The sequence below is a fragment of the Pinus tabuliformis genome, chromosome 5_2 (assembly GCF_031772625.1).
Source record: "Pinus tabuliformis cultivar Carrire ecotype Pingquan chromosome 5_2, CPIR1, whole genome shotgun sequence".
Classification (NCBI taxonomy): domain Eukaryota; kingdom Viridiplantae; phylum Streptophyta; class Pinopsida; order Pinales; family Pinaceae; genus Pinus; species Pinus tabuliformis.
The window spans coordinates 141,709,732-141,729,077 of record NC_142306.1 but is presented as its reverse complement, the minus strand read 5'-3'; the positions used below and the strand labels follow the sequence as shown (position 1 = coordinate 141,729,077).

The 19,346-nt window shown below is 32.9% G+C and overlaps 1 protein-coding gene across 1 annotated transcript; it reads left to right on the top strand.

Moving 5' to 3' along the window:
• The first annotated feature begins 17,604 nt into the window (after positions 1-17,604).
• On the top strand, positions 17,605-18,999 carry LOC149157909 (pathogen-related protein-like). Its single transcript, XM_089437679.1, has 4 exons — positions 17,605-17,810; positions 17,908-18,037; positions 18,136-18,434; positions 18,699-18,999. The coding sequence occupies exons 1-4, from the start codon at positions 17,640-17,642 to the stop codon at positions 18,867-18,869; spliced, it is 771 nt and encodes a 256-aa protein (XP_089293805.1). The 5' UTR covers positions 17,605-17,639; the 3' UTR covers positions 18,870-18,999.
• Positions 19,000-19,346: the final 347 nt, after the last annotated feature.

Below are 19,346 nucleotides of genomic sequence, written 5' to 3'. Positions count from 1 at the left end.
TGGCCAAAATCCAAATCCAAAAGAAATTCTCAACCACCAAAATGGAATGGAACCAGGGGCCATGTTCGCAAACAAATTCGATCCAAATGAAACTAGGAGGGCATGACTACAAAAGGATATGACCAACTACAACACCATCAAGATGGCAACAAGATCCCAATCAACTGTTATAGTCCAACATGTTGAAGCTCCCAAGACTTGTAACCAGTGTCTTTGTGCAAGGAAAAATATGACAAGCCAATGCATCCATGTATACCCATAAATATTTGGAATACTTTAGTTTATTAACACAATCCTTATTCACTTCCACCTCAAAGAATGACTCCATATATTGCAACATGTAACCCCTCCTATACATCAAAATTTCCATGAACTTTTGTAATTAGTTCTCTTAGAGGTGTAACATCCCACAAATTCCTTTGTTAGGTGAATTTCCTACCCATCATATTCCATGATTGAAATTGTGAGACACAACATACCAACTAATAGGGAGAGAGTGGACTTAATTCCCACAACCAACAACTAACATGAACCAACACTTCCACCTATTGTCATGTCAAGATGAGACGATGAGACTCATGATCATTGACTTATAAGAGCCCATCTTCATGCATTGTTTCCAAACTTGTTAACATATATTCTTTAGAAATTTTTTGTCTAAGTACATACATTACTTGAAAATAAACCATAGAACCAAAGCTAATCTAATCCTTTTGAAAATGGCATTAAGTTTGAGACCTAATGTAGATGAGTTAAAACCCTGGATGTGGGTGTTAGATAAGTCTTTAATGCGCATGGGCCGTTGGAAAAGCAGGTGGCTAATCAGTATGGAAACCTGCACCTTCCCCTGTGGGAAATTAAGGCAAGTCCTGGCTCCTTGGCTGGCACCATTAATCAATTTGGAAAATCGAGAAATTCTCTGCAAATTTCGAATTATGGAGCAAAGCCCCCTGCATTCACCTATTCGGCCTCTCAGTTGTTCTTGCCATCCCTCTGTAGCAGAGCCGAGCCTTCGCACTGCTATGGGAAGACGTTGCCGACTCCTCTGCTGCGTCAACCTGGGCAATGGTCACCATTTTTCTCAGTCCTCTCTTTTCCACCTACATTTTGCGGTCTCGACCCCTTCCTCTGGTCTGGATTTGAATTCCCCTGCTCCTTACAACATCCCCTCTATTGTTCTTGGCCCGCCTCCTGACCCTGCAATTCATCGCCCGCTGTAGCTTTCTAGACGAAGAATCATGCACCAATGCCATAGAACGAGGAGCAAGCGAGGTGGAAGTCGAGGCGGCGCCGCTCGCCCTTTATCACTTCCCCCTTCTGTCGTCACAGCCCCGACTGCATCCCCTCCCCCAAGCCCCTCCAATTCCCACTTCCTTGGAAGATACCCAAACACCTGTAGCGGCCAAGGCAGACTAGGCACCAGTGAGGTTCGTGATCAGGGGGATTCGCCCAGCACACCGCTACCACTGCATTGTTGTGGGGAAAAATTCCTATGCAGGACGATCCTATCCACCTAAGGTGTGACAGTGCCTTAGCAACAAACGAGTACAGCTATACTGGTTTCTTCCTTTATGAAATGTGAAAGAAGAGAGATCAATAGACTTACCGGTGTCTTCCGTTTGTCCCTCGATCTAGATCCTCTTCTCTTTGGGTGTTCACAGCTACTTGCCTCCTCGCTCGCCCAAGAGAACAGCTACTTGATTCCTGTGAGATCACAAGAGAACAGCTACTTGCAGCAAGACAAGAACACAACACAAAGGAAAATATTCATATTCATAAATGATTCAGGATTAGAAGTAAATCAAATACACTAATGCAATCATACAAATACACTAGTATATAGGAGAAAACCAAGATAGCTTTATTGATGAATAACAAGGTTCAGGAAGGGATACAACCCAGAGGGCTCCAATCCAGCATCTCCTTCCCAGCAAATGGAATTCCTATCTTCAGCCCCTTCAAAGCATTAAGCACCCAATGATTCCAGTCTCAAACCAACAGCAATTCTTTGCAATAATAAAATTCCAGCCTCTAGATCTCATGGAGGAGAGATCCATATATAGATGTTTGGAGAGAGGATGAGTCAGCTTGAGATCTGACTAGTGTCCTCTCCCTCTATCAGTTCTTGAGTCCACTTGGAGGTTCTTGCTTCCACTTGGAGATTTGGAACCTCTTACTCATCACCAGTCGAATTCCCTGAGGCAAGTGTCATTTTGGAAGCTTCCTGGCTCTTGACACCTTGAGAAATGAGCCTGCCACTTGTCCATTCTCGCTCAGCGCAGGTAGCCTTTGTTCCAGTTGACATTCAACGCAGGTAGCCAGTGGAGCAGTTGACATGATCCTGAATTGACTTGTTTTTGAGCAGTTTCAGGTGGAGAACTTTTGTGAATTACTGTGGTTTGTTAGCCTTGTTCCTCTAGGGGTAGGAACAACATGTTTAGGGACGTTGGATCCCTTAGATTATGGACATTTCATGCTCAATGTTGTAAGGCACAAAAATGTATATAACATGCATCCTCCCAACAATCACAATTCCAGTTTCACTGCTCCATGGACAAGCTGCTCATCATTGCCACTGTCACAATGGATTTTAGGGAGGTCACTGACTCCTGCCCCGAACCAAAGCTCAGCCCAGAAACAAACAAAGATCCACCAAATCTCGACATCTTTCAAGGGGATCCGAGCTCCAGCCACCTGCCGAGAGACAAGGACAACACGTCCAACAGCTGATAGCAGACTCTGGGAGGCGAAGCCACCCGCAAGGGTAAAGGAATTCAAATGGAGGACACTGCAGGTGGCGGGCATGCAGCAGATACTGGCTCAAAAGAATATGGCTGGTGTCCGATCGTGGAGGAAAAACCAACAGAAGCCACCTTGTTGCTGCATGTTGGGTCACGTGTTGGGCCTTGAGTTCGATTTTCTTATTTTCTTTTTATTAGGATTAATTTTGAATTTCGCTTCCAGCTCGGGTTACGAGCATTGGTTCTCATGAGTTGTTTCACTGTGGAGAATTTTGAGCTAAACAGGGGGTTTCACTATGGATGTATTACTGAAATTTACAGTATTTTGGTTAAAATTTTTTATTTTTGGAACCGTAGCCCTTGCAAGGGCAAAATGAACTTTCCTTACCTTGTTCTCGGACTGGTTTCCCCAATTGGGGCAGTCACAATTTCAAGGCTTGATGTTTAAAATGGTCATATAACTGACCCAGTGCTACAGAGGCCGGTGCCTCTTTGTACATTATGTTTTTATTAATAGATCAATTTTACTTAGAAAAAAAAATGTAGATGAGTTAAAATGAATATGATAAACTATAACTTTGGAATCCTCCACAATGACTAACGTATGAAGAAAAGTATTTAAAGAACTCCCTAAAAGATGTTGTAAACCTCTGTTTGGTTCTTAGATACCTTTCCCAAATTCTAAAAATAAAATAATTCTAATTATCCTTTGAAACACACTAATAATCTGCCTATCCTTTATATACAATTTGATATTTGTATTTATTTCATAATAACATATAAAATATTTTCATTTAAAATAAAGAAAAAATATTTAAAAAGAAAAATCATATCATAAAAATATTTTTTATAATAAGTTAAATAGTTAAGTGATAAGTATTAATCATAATTAACAATTACACATTAAGAAATTCCTTAAAATATAATTTCATAAAGCTTTATAATATTTTATATTTAGGTATTATTTATTATTATTAATTAATAAAAATAAAATAAAAATTAATATATATCTTATTAGATTCATATTCTTAATTCTTATTATTTTATATAATTTAACTCAATTATGTTTAATGTAAATGTGTGATGTACGAATTTATTCATTTTTCAAATACCAAACTTTTTTGGACTCTAGATATAGACCTATTAACAATGTGAAAAGATTAGTTTTCTATTTACTCTTTTTATTTTATATAATTAATTTAACTCAATTATGTTTAATGTAAATGTGTGATATATGAATTTATTCATTTTTCAAATACCATACTGTTGTGGAGTCTAGATATAAACATAGATATAAACATATTAACAATGTGAAAAGATTGAATTTCTATTTACTCTTCTTAGTTGTTTACTATTACTCTTATAATTTTTTTCTTTTCAATTAATCAACATAAATTTTATCTTCCTAATTTTCCTCTTTTATCACTCTTGTTATTTTTTCTTTCCATATCAACCTAAGTTTTATCTTCCTAATTTTTCTCTTTTATCACAAATTTATATCCCTGCAGTGTTTTCTAAAAGTAAAAGAGTAGCTAACCTTTATAATTTTATATTGAGTACATTTTCATTTTTTTATATAGCAATATCATGTATGTAATTATATATAAGTTTATAACTACACAAGTTATTGTGCATAAACCATGTTGGAGGTAAAAGTAAATGTCGTGTTTCAAATAAGCCAGTGACTATATCTTGATAAGTAGATAGTTTTTAAAAGGAAAAGTGAAAATTTGCCTTAGTCTAAATAACATGCGTTAAATATAGATAGTTTTTAAAAAGAAAAGTGAAAATTTGTCTAAATTTAAATAACATGTTTTAAATATATTGTGTTTAATGTTTGATTGACAAATATCTTAAATAAGAAATCCAAGAACAACTCGGTAAATCAATCGACAACAACATATTAACTCATTCCACCATGATTATGAAGCTTCCAATAAATGCCATGCTCGAAAACACACTTGAAAAATGACCTATCACAAATTTTAACCATTACATCCATTTTAATATAAATAATTAACATTTACACCTATTTAAGTTTCAAATTTTTGAAATTAAACTAACCATTATTACCATTAATAAAACATTTATAAGATGTGTTCCAAAACATTTTATCCATTTCCTCACCTGGTTTGCATATAGACTGTGTTAGAAAAATTGAGAGAGCAAAGAAAGAAATTAAACACACATTATGTTTTATTCATCTCACAGAAATTACATTTATTGTATATAGATCACTGACTTCGATAAATCTAGATCGCTATTATAACTCATACATAGGAAACGACAACATCTGGACTTACTCCTCGTCACTCATAATGACAACGACACATGACATGGAAGCATTATTTTCAACACCCTCCCTTAATGCTTAAATGGAAAACATTGAAAACACATATTACAACAATAATATTAATCTTTGCTTGACTGGTCCTCATCAACAAATACACACACTCTGAAATCTCGCAAACACTGCTCTTTCTTCACTACCATTTGTTGAACACATGGTTTTTTGTTGTATTCCCGGGTTATCTAGGAAGGTTGTTTGGGTACTGAATGTATTCAAAAGTCAATTATACAAGGTGACCTATTAAACACATAATCAAGTTAACCTATAAGTTGATGTTCCTGACTCCACACGATGCCACCAGCTTATAACAGATCATACATAATCAAATTAGTGATATGTTCTTGAGTCACCGTATGCATCAAGAACCACCAATTTGAAAATATGTAAATTTGTTCTATAATTGGTTCTTATTTTATTTTTCACATTAACAATAAAACTGCAACACACACCACATAATAAGACTGCATATAGATGCATAAATCTTAAAAGAGTTTGAGAGACTTAGAACTGTATTCTTCCTCACTCTCAGGTTCTGCAATTTTTTTTTTTTTTTTTTAAATAAAAACATAAATATCACACTAACACTCACAACAACACCATTTTATTTATTTTATTAATAATATAATTATGCCACCATCTTCAAAGCATATCTTGAACCTGAAATTGCCCAAACATTAAAGCTTTTCGATCGGAAATACTTGCTCTGTAAAATTGGTTCTTTTGTTCTCCTTAACCCTGCAATTACACTTGTAGTCCCTATGTTGAGTTATGTCCAACATCACAAGCTGCCAGATCCATAAATCCACACAACATAATATTCACCATCAGATCCGTGACCTTCATTAGAGGAATTTTGAGGTCTAAAATGGGCCTTCTAAGAAAAATGTACAACCAAAATAAAATTTATAAGAACCAATAGGATTCAATATTATGATGTCAACCATGGGGGATGATTCATCTTTTTTGGAGTAAAAAGGTAAAAAAATAAATTAAAAATAATATAACTATTTTTTCAACTCGTGTTTTCAACTTATCTCCCTAATGTTTTACTCTAATTTCAAGTGGGAGTACTCTTTGGATGAAAAATTTAATTCCTCATCTAAATAGTACACATGTTGCATACTTTCGATGGACCCTGCTACACGAAAAATTAGAAATGCATGAAAGCACGTGATTGCAATCACATTTTTCATGTATTTCTAATTTTCCATACTTTAGATGGACCCTACTACACAAAAAAACGAGAAATACATGAAAACACGCGACTGCAATCACATTTTTCATGTATTTCCCATTTTTCATGTAGTAGGGTCCATCAAAAGTATGCAACATGGGTACGACTTGGATGAAGAATCAAATTCTTGATCCAACGAGTGTTCCCATTTGAAATTTGACTAAACCCATAGGGAGATAAGTTGAAAAAGTAGTTTTTTCTTTTTACCCTCTAAAATTTGATGATGTAATTTAATCTTATTTTGTTATTTCCAGTATTATTTAATAATTTCCTTAGAAGGCCCATTTTAGACCTCAACATTCCCCTAATATGGTCTCGATCTCTATAATGGTGATTGAACCAACTGGTTTATGAAAGCTCCCTGACATATTCATCTGTGTAGTAGCTAACGCAGTGGAATGACCATTCCTCAGATAATTAGAGTCAAATGAGTCTTCAATAGTCATAATTCTCTTCCCCGTGGACGCAATGCCCCAAACTTTAATCCAAGTCTCTCCCGTGAGCACGTTTAGTGATGGATCCACACAATGCATCAAGCGTGACTATTGCATAATACCCATGACACGTGGCTTCATGGCATCAATGACACATTGCATGATAGTGGCAACACCATCCAAATTATAAATTAATAACATTTTGTCTTTGAATCCTGGAATAAATGTGATTTCTTCCAAAAGAAATGTCTACGACTCTTTCACAACATGTCTGGATTCCTTTCTTTAGCTGGCAGCGACTTGATGAATCTAGTTGATGGGCACAACACATAGTCAATTGGAGGAAACAACATTTCCAAATTAATATAATGTACATGAACAAACGGTCTTGAAGTTATTGAAATGCATGGTAGGATATACCAAAAACTTGACATTGATGGTCCTCGTCCTCTCTATCTGCAACCCAATGATGCCTACGAACAGAACCAGATCAAGAAGCATACACTCGACTCTCCAAAAAATGCTACACATACAACAAATAGAAAATATCCCTTAATTAGATTCTATATAGACGTGAAATATTTATCCCCCCACTTTTTTCCTAAAAATACATGATATGGCAACAATATAACAAATTCAAATAAGCTTTGTGCCTTTTTTTATAAGAGATACTCAGCTCTGATCTTATTTTTCTGCAAGTAGGAAACTCTCTAACTTACACACATACAAACACACATCTGAAATCACTCACATGAACAACAAAACTATTTACTCTTCTCACACAGTAGTATATCACCTAAGCCTACTCTATGTATAGAGAATTAGCATTGTTCAACATTCCATGATCACAACCCCTCTTTTGAGAGAGTCGGGGCTGAACTTGCTCTGATACCATGTTAAAAAATAGAAGAAATTGAGAGACTGATTGCACCCACAACACAAATCACACTCACTTCATATTTTATTGATCACAACAACTACAAATAGATAAGACATAAATCTCTGACTTTGACAAATCTAGATCCTAAGAAAGTGGATCTATGACTTGGATATTACATGACTCCAACTCGTAACATAGGAATCAATAGCTTCTAGATTGACACCTCGGGACTCACAATGACAACTACACATGACATGGAAGCATTACTTCCAACTGATGAACTTTTTATGTAGACTTATGAACTTTATATATATATATATATATATATATATATATATATATATATGATCAGAGGGTTCTTTTTTAAGTATTAAAAAAATTTATTAAATAATTTAATTGAAAATTAAATGAAAAATGATACATACATATTTTTTATAAATTTATAACTAATGTAATTATATAAGTTGAATGTTCTATGAATGTTAGTAGCCATCAAATAACTTACTTTATAATACATCTCACGTTACTTAATTTAACTAAATTATAATTGTATTTTAAATTTATTATTATTATTATAAAAAAAATTAATATATGAGTTAAACATCTGTATTTTTATAAAAAACATATAATAAGTCCTTAACCATAGAGATTTATCTCCCCTATATTATGGAGATTCTTCACTTGTAAATAAATTTTGTTACAATATGATGGGTCAATATCATGTCTTTCTAAAACCAATGCCCAAAAAACAATAACTCAAGTTTATATGACATTTTTTAAAATAAAAATGGAAACATAACGTAATTACTTTTAAAATAAATCTCAATCTTTATTATTAAAAATATTTTAAGATATTTCATCAAAATCAAATCAATACCATCCACCTAACAATTATTAATAATTAAATTAGAATATAAAAAATCTACTTCAAAATAAAAACAGAGATCATTTATTATAAATTCAGTTATAAATATTTATATTTAAATAATTAACTATCATTTATTTTAAAAACATTTTAATTATTTCAATACAACCACATTTAAATATATGTGTTTTAATTCATAATAAAATTATTTCCTAAAAAAATTACAAACAAATATAATATCATATTTGCCCCTTAAATAATTTCTTAAAAATTCCTTTTATACAATATTATAAAATTTATGACATCATATCCCATCATAATATAAAAATTCTTTTATAATATTGTATAAAAATCATGATATCATCATGATATATTGGTAGATTATCACTTCATGAAACATTATCATTTTACCTAAAGCCAAACAATGTATATATTGAATATGTCTCCAAAATCTTTAATATTGTATAAAAAGTATCCATGTTAATATCACATCATGATATATGGATAAATTATCAATTCATGGAACATTATCATTTTGCCTAAAGGACAAGTACTGTACATGTTAAATATGTCTCCAAAATTTTCCCAATCTTTATGAAAAATGAGAATTATTATTATTTGTATAAATGATTTTCGTTTTATATGTGGAAAATGTGAAACATTTCAATTACATCTTTAAAAATACATATAATTCACACACGTTCATAATTTTGATTTCTATCCCCAACATGAATTTTATATAAATTATAAAATTTAATTAAAAAAAATCAAATAATTTTTTTATATAAATTATAAAATTAAATTAAAAAAAAAAAAATCAAACAATTAATTAATTATGTATAGATAATTTAGAAAACTAGCATAGGTTGATCATCAATCTAGTCAAAGTTAATGGAGAATGAAATCAATGGTGTTTCCAGTGGTCTCAAATGTGCAAACAATTTCAATTAATGAAAAGTACTTAAAGTATGTAAATATGTCAATTTATTAGTTTATTTAGGTTTGATGTTAATGGTAGGTTAATGTAGCTTAATACATAAATATGTCAATTTATTAACTTATTTATGTTGATCGTCAATCTAGTCAGAGTTAAAGGAGAATGAAATCAATGGTGTTTCCAGTGGTCTCAAATGTGCAAACAATTTCAAGTAATGAAAAGTATTTAAAGTATGTAAATATGTCAATTTATTAGTTTATTTATGTTTGATGTTAATGGTAGGTTAGTGTAGCTTAATACATAAATATGTCAATTTCTTAACTTATTTATGTTTGACGTTAATGTAGCTTAACACATCTTAAAATTAATCACTTTTTATTTTTATGGAATTAGTTGAAGAAGTAAATTTACTTGCATGGAATTTTTTCTATTCTAACTTCATTTTTGGAATTGGTATTTTGCAACAAAAAAATGTTATGAATGATGAGATATAAAGAAAGAGTTAAGAAACCTAATGAGTTAGGTTTCTTTGGAATTAGATATATGTAATGATAAAATGTATTCACATATCAAATAAAGAATATTATGAGTTTATATAGGAGAAATTCAAATAAAGGAAATTTTATAATGAATTAATTCATTTTTGGGAAGATTCTTCGGCGAAAATCACATTGCGATGCTTTTGTCAACACATTTCGAACCAACCAGTGTGGTTCATCGTCAGGACAAGTTGAATGAACAGATTGCATATTAAATAGATAGGGCAGAACATCCAACGGCTATATTTCCAGACCAGGTAACGATTATATTGACAACGGCTAGATTTGACTGGCTAGGGACTTCAATGCTAGAACTATTACTAACCAAGCTATTATGTTAAGTAACAGCTCTAACCCTGACCCCTTGTGGCTTGATGAAGATGGTAACTTAGCTAATAGATTCAAGAGAAAATTTGAATACATAAACGAGAACTTATTCAACACTAAGCTCCTCAAGCTTTGTAGTTCTCAAGACTTGATCATTTGTAATGGTATTAACAAGTGGCCTTCCTCCAGCCATATGACATGTTTCCATGGGCTGGGTAGTAGTGTCGTGGACTATGCAATTTCTGATACCCATGTCCTCAACCGTATTACAAACTTTGAGCTACTTAATGATTACGAGTCTGACTCTGACCACAAGACTTTGTCTTTAACCCTCAATCTTGTTATACGTACCAACCACATGCAAGAGACCAATGATAGCCAAAGACACACTCATTTCGATAGAAGTAATATAGACCTTTTCTTAAAGGATTTAGAAATGGATTTAGGCTCCCTAACTTATAATACCAACATTGATCAAATTTATTACAATTATACTACTACCCTTTCCACTTCCATTAACAAATTCTCTATTGAGGTTTCGTACAAGAAAAATAACAGAAATTCTAACCCTTGTTATGACAAAGACTATAAGTGATTAGAGACACTCCTAACGAAATTGTAAAGCTTTTAAATATAAGTATGCACAGATCTCTCATCAAAAGGAAGAAGAGGTCATATATTAATAAGAGACAAGAGCATCTTCTCCACCTTTCTAAAGTTGTGCTCATAAATTTTTCGTGGAATGTGCTTGTTCGTAAAACAAAAGATAATCATTTTGTCCCTTTAGAAATCTGGAACAAATATCTTAAGAAGTTGTATGCCTCTCTAGACACCATGGGCACCATCTTAAACACTTGCATTAAGGAATATATTTTTTCTCAGCAAGACATTGAGTTTGCGATTAATAAGCTCGCTAATGGGAAAGCTAAATATATTGAAGGATACCAAACCAAGATTTTTAAAATGGGAAGATCTATCCTCATTCCCCATCTCCACAAGATTCTCAATTTGGCAGTAAAGCGTGGCTTTCCTAAGCCTTGGATGCAAGTCCCTATTGTGCCTATCTTTAAAAATGGGGAAAAAAGCATTCCCTCTAACTACAAGACCATTATGATTAGCCAAACCCTAGCCAAATTATATGGGCTCATTTTGGAAAAGAAGATTAGACTTTGGATTGAAAACCATGGTAAAAGAGCCAAAGGGCAAGCTAGTTTTAGGATACATCACTCGACTATCGACCATCTTGTAACTCTCAATATTATTGCCAAGGAATGTCCCAATAGTAAAGTCGATCACTTTTTTTTTTGTTCACTTTAGAAACGAAGTCGACGTTGTTCCTTGGGATAAGCTTTGGGAAAGACTTTAAGAGATAATGGTTCCTCCTAGGTTGAGGATTGTTGTGATTCGCCTCTATGAGACTATTGTTTCCAATCTTAAGGCCAATGAAGGGTGGTCTAAAGATATTAAATGCAATATCGAGGTTAATCAAGGGTGTCCCCTATCCCCTACCCTTTTTGGAATTTACATCAATAAGCTAGAGGAGTGTTTGGAAACTGTGGGTTGCAAGGGAACCGAACTTGCTGGTATAATCATTACTCTTCTCCTTTATGATGATGATATCGTTCTTCTTGAAAAAATCCATAATGACCTAGATAAAAATATTAAGACTCTTCATGACTATTGTTCCAATAAGGGTATGACAGTTAATACTAACAAGACTAAAGTTATGATAATTAAATCCAAAAATATCACCCATGGTAATTTTGTCTATGGTAACCACTGCTTAGAGCAGATTTCTTCTATAAATATTTGGGCATTGACATCCCTCATCGACTCAATTGGAATTATAACATTGAGAAAAGAATTATTGGAGGTTGGAAAGCTTATTGTGAACTTGAAAGCAATTGTAAGTTGGTCAATCTTTGTATTTGGAGTAAAAAAAGGTTCCTCTTTGAGACTCTCGTCACTCTTGTTATCTTATATGGATGTGAAGTTTAGGGTTGCAGTATATCCAAAGAGTTGTGGAGAAAGATTGAGACAATTCAAAAGCAATTCATAACCAACAACCTCAAGATCAAGGTAAATACTACCTATCCTATCCTCCTAATAAAATTTGGCCTCCCCCCCATTAAAAGTGGGACTGTGTTTAGATACATGATGTATAAGAAAAAAATTTACAACATGGAATCCAAGAGGCTTCAAAATTTTGCTTCTAACTTTAGTCAAAACCCCCACCTTCTCCTCAAGTGTGGATCGCATAAGGATTCCCAGTCTTGGCTCAACCATTGGGGGCTAAAGGAGGCGATCATGATGGGAAGAAAGGATAGTGTCAAAGATACTATTACCTCCAAATGTAAGGATAAGCTATGGGATGATAAGGATCTGGAGGATAAAATGAAGCTAAGATACTATAAGGAGTTGATCAACCCCACCCTTGATAACTAGAATTATCTCTCTATTTTGACCAGAACTAAGAAAAAAATGAACATCGCTAGGGTAAGAACTAATTCTAATGAGCTTCGAAGTGAAACCAGGCTATGGTATACTCCCAAGGCTCCCAAGGACGATAGAATCTGTCCAATTTTTGATATTAAGAGGGTGAAAGATGAAAATCACTTCCTTTTAGACTCCCTGACTCTCACACGCATCTGCTCTCAATTCCCTAACATCTACCACACTTCCTATCTTCTTGACTTGCTAAGCTAGCCCAACTATAGTGATTTTGGAGTGCTTCTTTCCCTTCTTTTATCATAGAAATAATATTTTGAAGAACCGCAATTAGATTCTTCTTCTTTTCTTAAGGTTTGATAGACAACATTGGTCTTAGTGGACGTTAATCATCATCATAATAATAATTATATATTCAATTTAGGCATCACATAGCGTCAGTCATCACTTCTAGGGGTGATGCTCACACGGGTGAAGAAGTAGGATTGAAACTAGTGAAATGAATCACATAGCGTCAATTATCACTTGGGGCTTGCACCTAGTAACCACGACTTCCCATGGGGTCACCCATCCCGGTTGCCTTTGGCTCAAACACGCTTAATTGTGGAGTTTTTTCCACAATCAAGCCCACTTAGCTTGCAACTCCATTTGCAAAACCTTAACAAGTATTCTGCCTCATGATTATTTTTGGATAAGAGTTTTTTTGTGCCTCATGATGATTAACCACATATTTTTGTTTGGTTTAGAGCTTTTTTTTTGGATTTAAGGAAATTTGTTAATGATTTAAATCCTAAATGGTCTGAGGCTCAAAACCATATATTAGGAGTAAAAGCCACCTCTTTATAGACTATTAAGAAATAATTTTAAATAACATGATTTTTCTTGAATAATAATGATAAATCAATTTAACTAAGTTATAATAAATTTTCCCATTATTAAAAAAACAAAAACCTACAATCTAATTTAATCTCAAATCATGACAAAAAAACCATGATCAAAAGTGAGGAAAGCATAACAAAGCACTGAGATATGCCACACAAGAGTAGGAATTTAAAAAATTAAGCGTGATGGGCAATTTGCCTATAAAATATTCCCATTTCTATTTTATATCAAATCATAATCCATCCAGTGAAAGTGGCGAGAGCATGGCAAAGCACTAATATATGGCACTTTAATAGTAGGTTATCTTCTGACTTTGACAATCAGAATCTCATGTTTGAATCTCAATCCAAGTACTAAACTCCAAATTGAACATTTTAAAATTTGATGTGGAATCCACTCCGTTAAATCTATAGCTATTCTCTGCCTTGAGGGCCAGCCGCTGGAAGTCAATAAAATACTAGAAGTAGTAGCAGCCAGTGTCCATTTTTTTAAAACTGGTGTGTGAAAAAGGAGTTCGTCGTTATGCATCCAAAGTCGAGTTTCATACCGTCACGGCAACGGCTACCAGCAACCAGATATACTCTGATATATAATCTTTATAACCGCTGGCTGCCTCCTGGGTTTGAAGATTGAACAAGTCTGATGCTTTTGATTCAACGGGTATAAAATATATTGAACTTTGTATGTTTTTCAAAAAGGCCACGTTTCTGAGAAAATGACAATTCAAAACTGTATGAAAAATAATATTTTTTTTCTATCAATTTCATAAAAGAAAATATTATAAAACCATAAAATAATGGCTACATTTCCTAACGAATAATTCATTCATAAGATTAACATAATAAAGGGTACCTGTCGATAAAATTAAACTTATTACATAGCTCATTTTCAAATTCGTATTGGCTCTGACGGTACCTATTCACAAGATTAACATAATAAAGGGTACCTGTCGATAAAATTAAACTTATTACATAGTTCATTTTCAAAGAATCCTACAAAAGTGTTTATATGTACCATTTTAATTCGTCTAACAAGGTGGAGGAATTGCTCAGAATTGTTCAGACAGTTAAAAGTGGCCGGAATTCGAGCAAAAAAATTTCAAAAATCTTGTAGAGGCTTGTCCGGATAGCCAAAAGTGGTCGGAATTCAAAAAATTTCAAAAAATCTTGTAGAGGCTTGTCCAGATAGCCAAAAGTGACCGGAATTCGGGCAAAAAAATTTCAAAAATCCTTATAGAGAAAGTGTTTGAATCGTGTTACGCGATTATTTAATAAAAAAATTAATATTAGAAAACATTAAACTTTTTTTATTTTTATATATTTCTGTATATGGATCAAATTTAATGTCCATTTTTAATAATAAGTTTAAAACTTATTCTTATAATAATAATAATTTTTTTTTGTTATTTTTGTTTTTATAATTAATTGCATGTCCATTTTTAATGATAGGTTTAAAACTTATTCTTATTATAAAAAAATTGTTATTTTTGTTTTTATGACTAAATCGTAACAAAATTATAATTTTACTAACAATATTAATTATAAATGTATGGTGCAATGACCATATTAATTATAAATGTATGGTGCAATAACAATTTCATTTCTTTTGTTATTTTTGTTTTTACTATAGTCACCTGTATGTATATAAATTGTAATAAAATTGGAAGTTTGTTATCAATATTAATTATAAATGTGTGGTTTAATGATAATTTTGAAAAACAAATAATAAACATCAAATCAATTCAATGATATAGATCATTTTTCTTTACATTGACATATTATATTTCTAGATGGATATCTAATGCGTTGATTCATCCATATCTTTTTCTTCATGTTCAATGAGATCATCTTTCCTTTTTTTATATTCATATATTACTTTTTCTTCACGTTCAATGAGATCATTTTCCTTTTTTTTATGTTCATATATTGCAATGTATGATTCAAAGATAATGTCATTTTTATTTTTATTTTGTTATCTTTGCATTTACAATTCGTCATGTGCTATGTGTATAAATTGTAATAAATTTGGAAACTTGTTAACAATATTAATTACAAATATGTGGTTCAATGATCATTTTGAAAAACAAGAGATCATTTTTCTTTTTTCTTTTTATATTTATATATTACAATGGTATTATTCAATGATAATTTCATTTTCTTTGTTATCTTTGCATTTACAATTCATTATGTGCTATTTGTGTAAATTGTAATAAATTTGAAAACTTGTTAATAATATTAATTACAAGATCAATGATCATTTTGAAAAACAAGCAATAAATATCAAGTCACTTCAATAACATTGACATATTCTATTTTTTGATAGATCTCTAACATGTTGATTCATCCATATCCTTTTCTTCATGATCAAAGAGGTCATTTTTCTTTTTTCATGTTCATATATTTAATTTATTTAAAGACATATATCATGTTAAGTCATAATTGGTAACTCTAAATGTGTCATATACCCTAGATATTTACAATTTGTTATTATTTGAACACTTACTATGTGATTTTTCTATCTCTAACATTACAATAAATATTTAATGGAAAAAAATACAATTAATTAATCCTTGAACATAAATTTCTCAACCATTTACTAATCTCATAAAAACAATGGATAATTTGAAACAATGTTTTTTTATTTTTCACAAAACTATGCTTATTATTTTTATTGGAATATACATGGTAATATGTTTGTGTTCTTGATTGATTTCTAGATAACAAATTGGATGTTATCGATATTACACAATCTAAAATCAATACTATAAAATTGATAATTGTAACTCTGTTCATTCAATTTTCTAAATCATTAAATCTTTATTCTTGTATTTTTCATAATGATTTTTATCTTTCTAGATTTTATGTATCTTTATCTTACTCTTTCATTTTCTTTTTATTTTTTCAAGCCTACATTGAATACCCCACATCTTGAAAATCCTCGATAGTTCTCTTTAGTTTACCTTGAATATTAATTCCAAGATCAACCAGATGTATCATTTATAACATTAGTAATATTTTTTAAACTGCTGAGATTTTTAAGAAAAGTATGCGGAAGATATAGTTTGAGTGCCCTTAATGGTTAAAAATATATAGTTTGAGCTGGTAAATTCAAATCTAAAGTGGGGTTATGTATATTTCCTAAGCTTAGAAGGGGTAGAATATGTACACTTTCTTGATTTTGAAAGAAAGTGAAATCTAATGATATGATTTTTTGGAAAATCTCTACTAAATGTTGGAAGTAATGATTCCATGTTATGTGTGTCATGTGTATTACAAGTTGTTAGTGAGTATTATGAGGTGGTATTATATATGTGGTTGTTGGCCATGTCTATGAGTTATTGGTGTAGGATCTAGATTTGTGGAAGTCAATTATTTACATCCTATATATGTAGTTGGTATAATCAATAAAAAATATAGTGTGGTTTTGTGTTGTGTGTAATTGTTCTCTCTCTCTATTTTTTTTCTACTAGTAGGAAAACTTATCATAACTTAGTTGTCAAACCAGCAGTGAAGACAACCATCTTTGGTGGTTATCCTAAAATGCAGAATGGCTCATCATTTTTATTCAAGGAAAACCATACCACTTAGAACAACCCACTTTAGTCCGTAATGGCCCAAGATTTCACACCTACCATATGCTTCTAAATCTTGAGATGTTAACCTATTTCCTTGTATCACAAAAATAAGAAAAACAATTTTATAACAATTCGATTCAAGCCGAGAATTCCAATAAATAGTCCAACGCTGATCTAATGAATGATGATTTTGATGACTTCAGCGTGATTCAGCATGGTAAAGGTAATTTTGATGACTTCACCGTCATTCAGCATCGTAAAGGAAAAATGAATTTAGAAAGGTATTGGGCTCTAAACCGTGCGAGGACCGGCCGACAAACCAACCCTATTTCTGGTTTGCTCGGCTTATAAATCTTGCGCAGTGTCGATAATGGGAGCTCCAACATCCCCATCTCATCTTCCCTTATTTGACCAACCGCCGAATCAGGATGTCTGCAGCATCTCATGACGAATCCGCCGCAGCAACAGCGGCACAAGTTGAATTGGATCCTTATCGTCTTCATATGTATGGGGAGGCTGAGAAGCATACAGCATGGAGGCATGGAGCTCCACCCTCTTACCATCTCGTCAACAAGTTGTTTGAAGAAGGCCGAACTCAGGTTCGCTTTTGTATTTGCACTTTTGTCTTCTACCATTTAATTCCGGAGTTTCATATGACTTTACAGATGCAGTAATTATTTAAATCCATATGTGCAGGTATGGCCAAAAGGTTCCTTGGAAGAAACTGTGGAGAAGTTGGTGAAAACATGGATGGAGCTGTCTCATAAGACAAACATACAAGATTTCAAATCAATTGACACTTCCAGCTTTTCTATGAGCGTTAACGGTAATATTTCAGATAAATATATATCTAGTCCAGTAATTAACCTATAGACCTCACTTGTCTGAACGTGCCTTTCCCTGTGAATTGTGAAATTCATGCAGGAAGGCCTGCGTTATCAGGAAAAGAGACCCTCGATATGGGAAGCTACAATGCACTCCTTCAGACATCTTCGCCGGAGGAACTTCAATACTACAAGACGTCCATGGAAACATTTGAGTCCTCTCATGACATATTTCGAACTTCGTTTCCCACAGGTTTTGCTTGGGAAGTGATTCAAGTCTATACAGGCCCCCCACTTGTAACGTTCAAGTTCAGGCACTGGGGCATCATGGATGGGCCTTTCAAAGGCCATAAACCAACGGGAGAAACCGTGCAGTTCATTGGAATTGCTATTGCAAAGGTCAGCACACTGCACTGTACCTGATCTTCAACCTTAAATGTCTAATCAATTCTTAGAAAGGATCACACAATCCTGAAATTCAAAGAGCTCTTTAGTATTAATACCCATTTTAATGTTTCTGTGATATTTTGAGAGATTACTTGCAGCCTGCAGTTCATGGACTGACATAAGGGTTTGCAGTCATTTTGGTTATGATATTGGAGGTTTATTATGGTTAGTGAAGAGCATTTAATAACTGAAGGGTGGGTTGTTGATGTTGTGCAGGTGGACGAGGGAATGAGGATTGTGGAGGTGGAAGTGTACTACGACCCTGCAGAGCTTTGTGGGGGACTTTTGAAGGGACCAGTGGAGGAGAGTTATGGGGATTATAAGAAAGGAACAGAAGGTTGCCCCTTTTACGCTGGAATTGATCATGACCTCTCCATCTCCAAATAAGCAGTATTATTCTATATAGAGTAATTCTATTATTGTATATGGTTGATTTCTTTTACTGCATCTGAAGTTTGGTTTGTTTGGATAATCACGGTGACAAAATACCATTATTTTGAGTTTATAGCATAGCTACCAAATTCATCCGTATCAGAGAAAAAAATACGGAAATTTGGGAATTCGATTAGTACGTCAAAGTTTGATTCGGTTAATGTAGTTTCGCTTATATTTGGTTCATGTAGTTTATTGCAGGGATTTATTAATTTATGTTTGAGAATAGTAAGTGCAATGATCCCTGAGCACAAAATAGATAGTTGCTGAATAGCAGGTAAGAAATGGAAAGGTTGCCGGATTGAGAAAAATTCTGAGTTTTAAAATTTAGTGTGGTTTTAAAGAGATTAAAAAGCTGAGTTTTAAAATTTAGTGTGGTTTCAAACAGATTAAAACACTGAGAAAACAAGGAAATAAATAATTTGAGTAAAA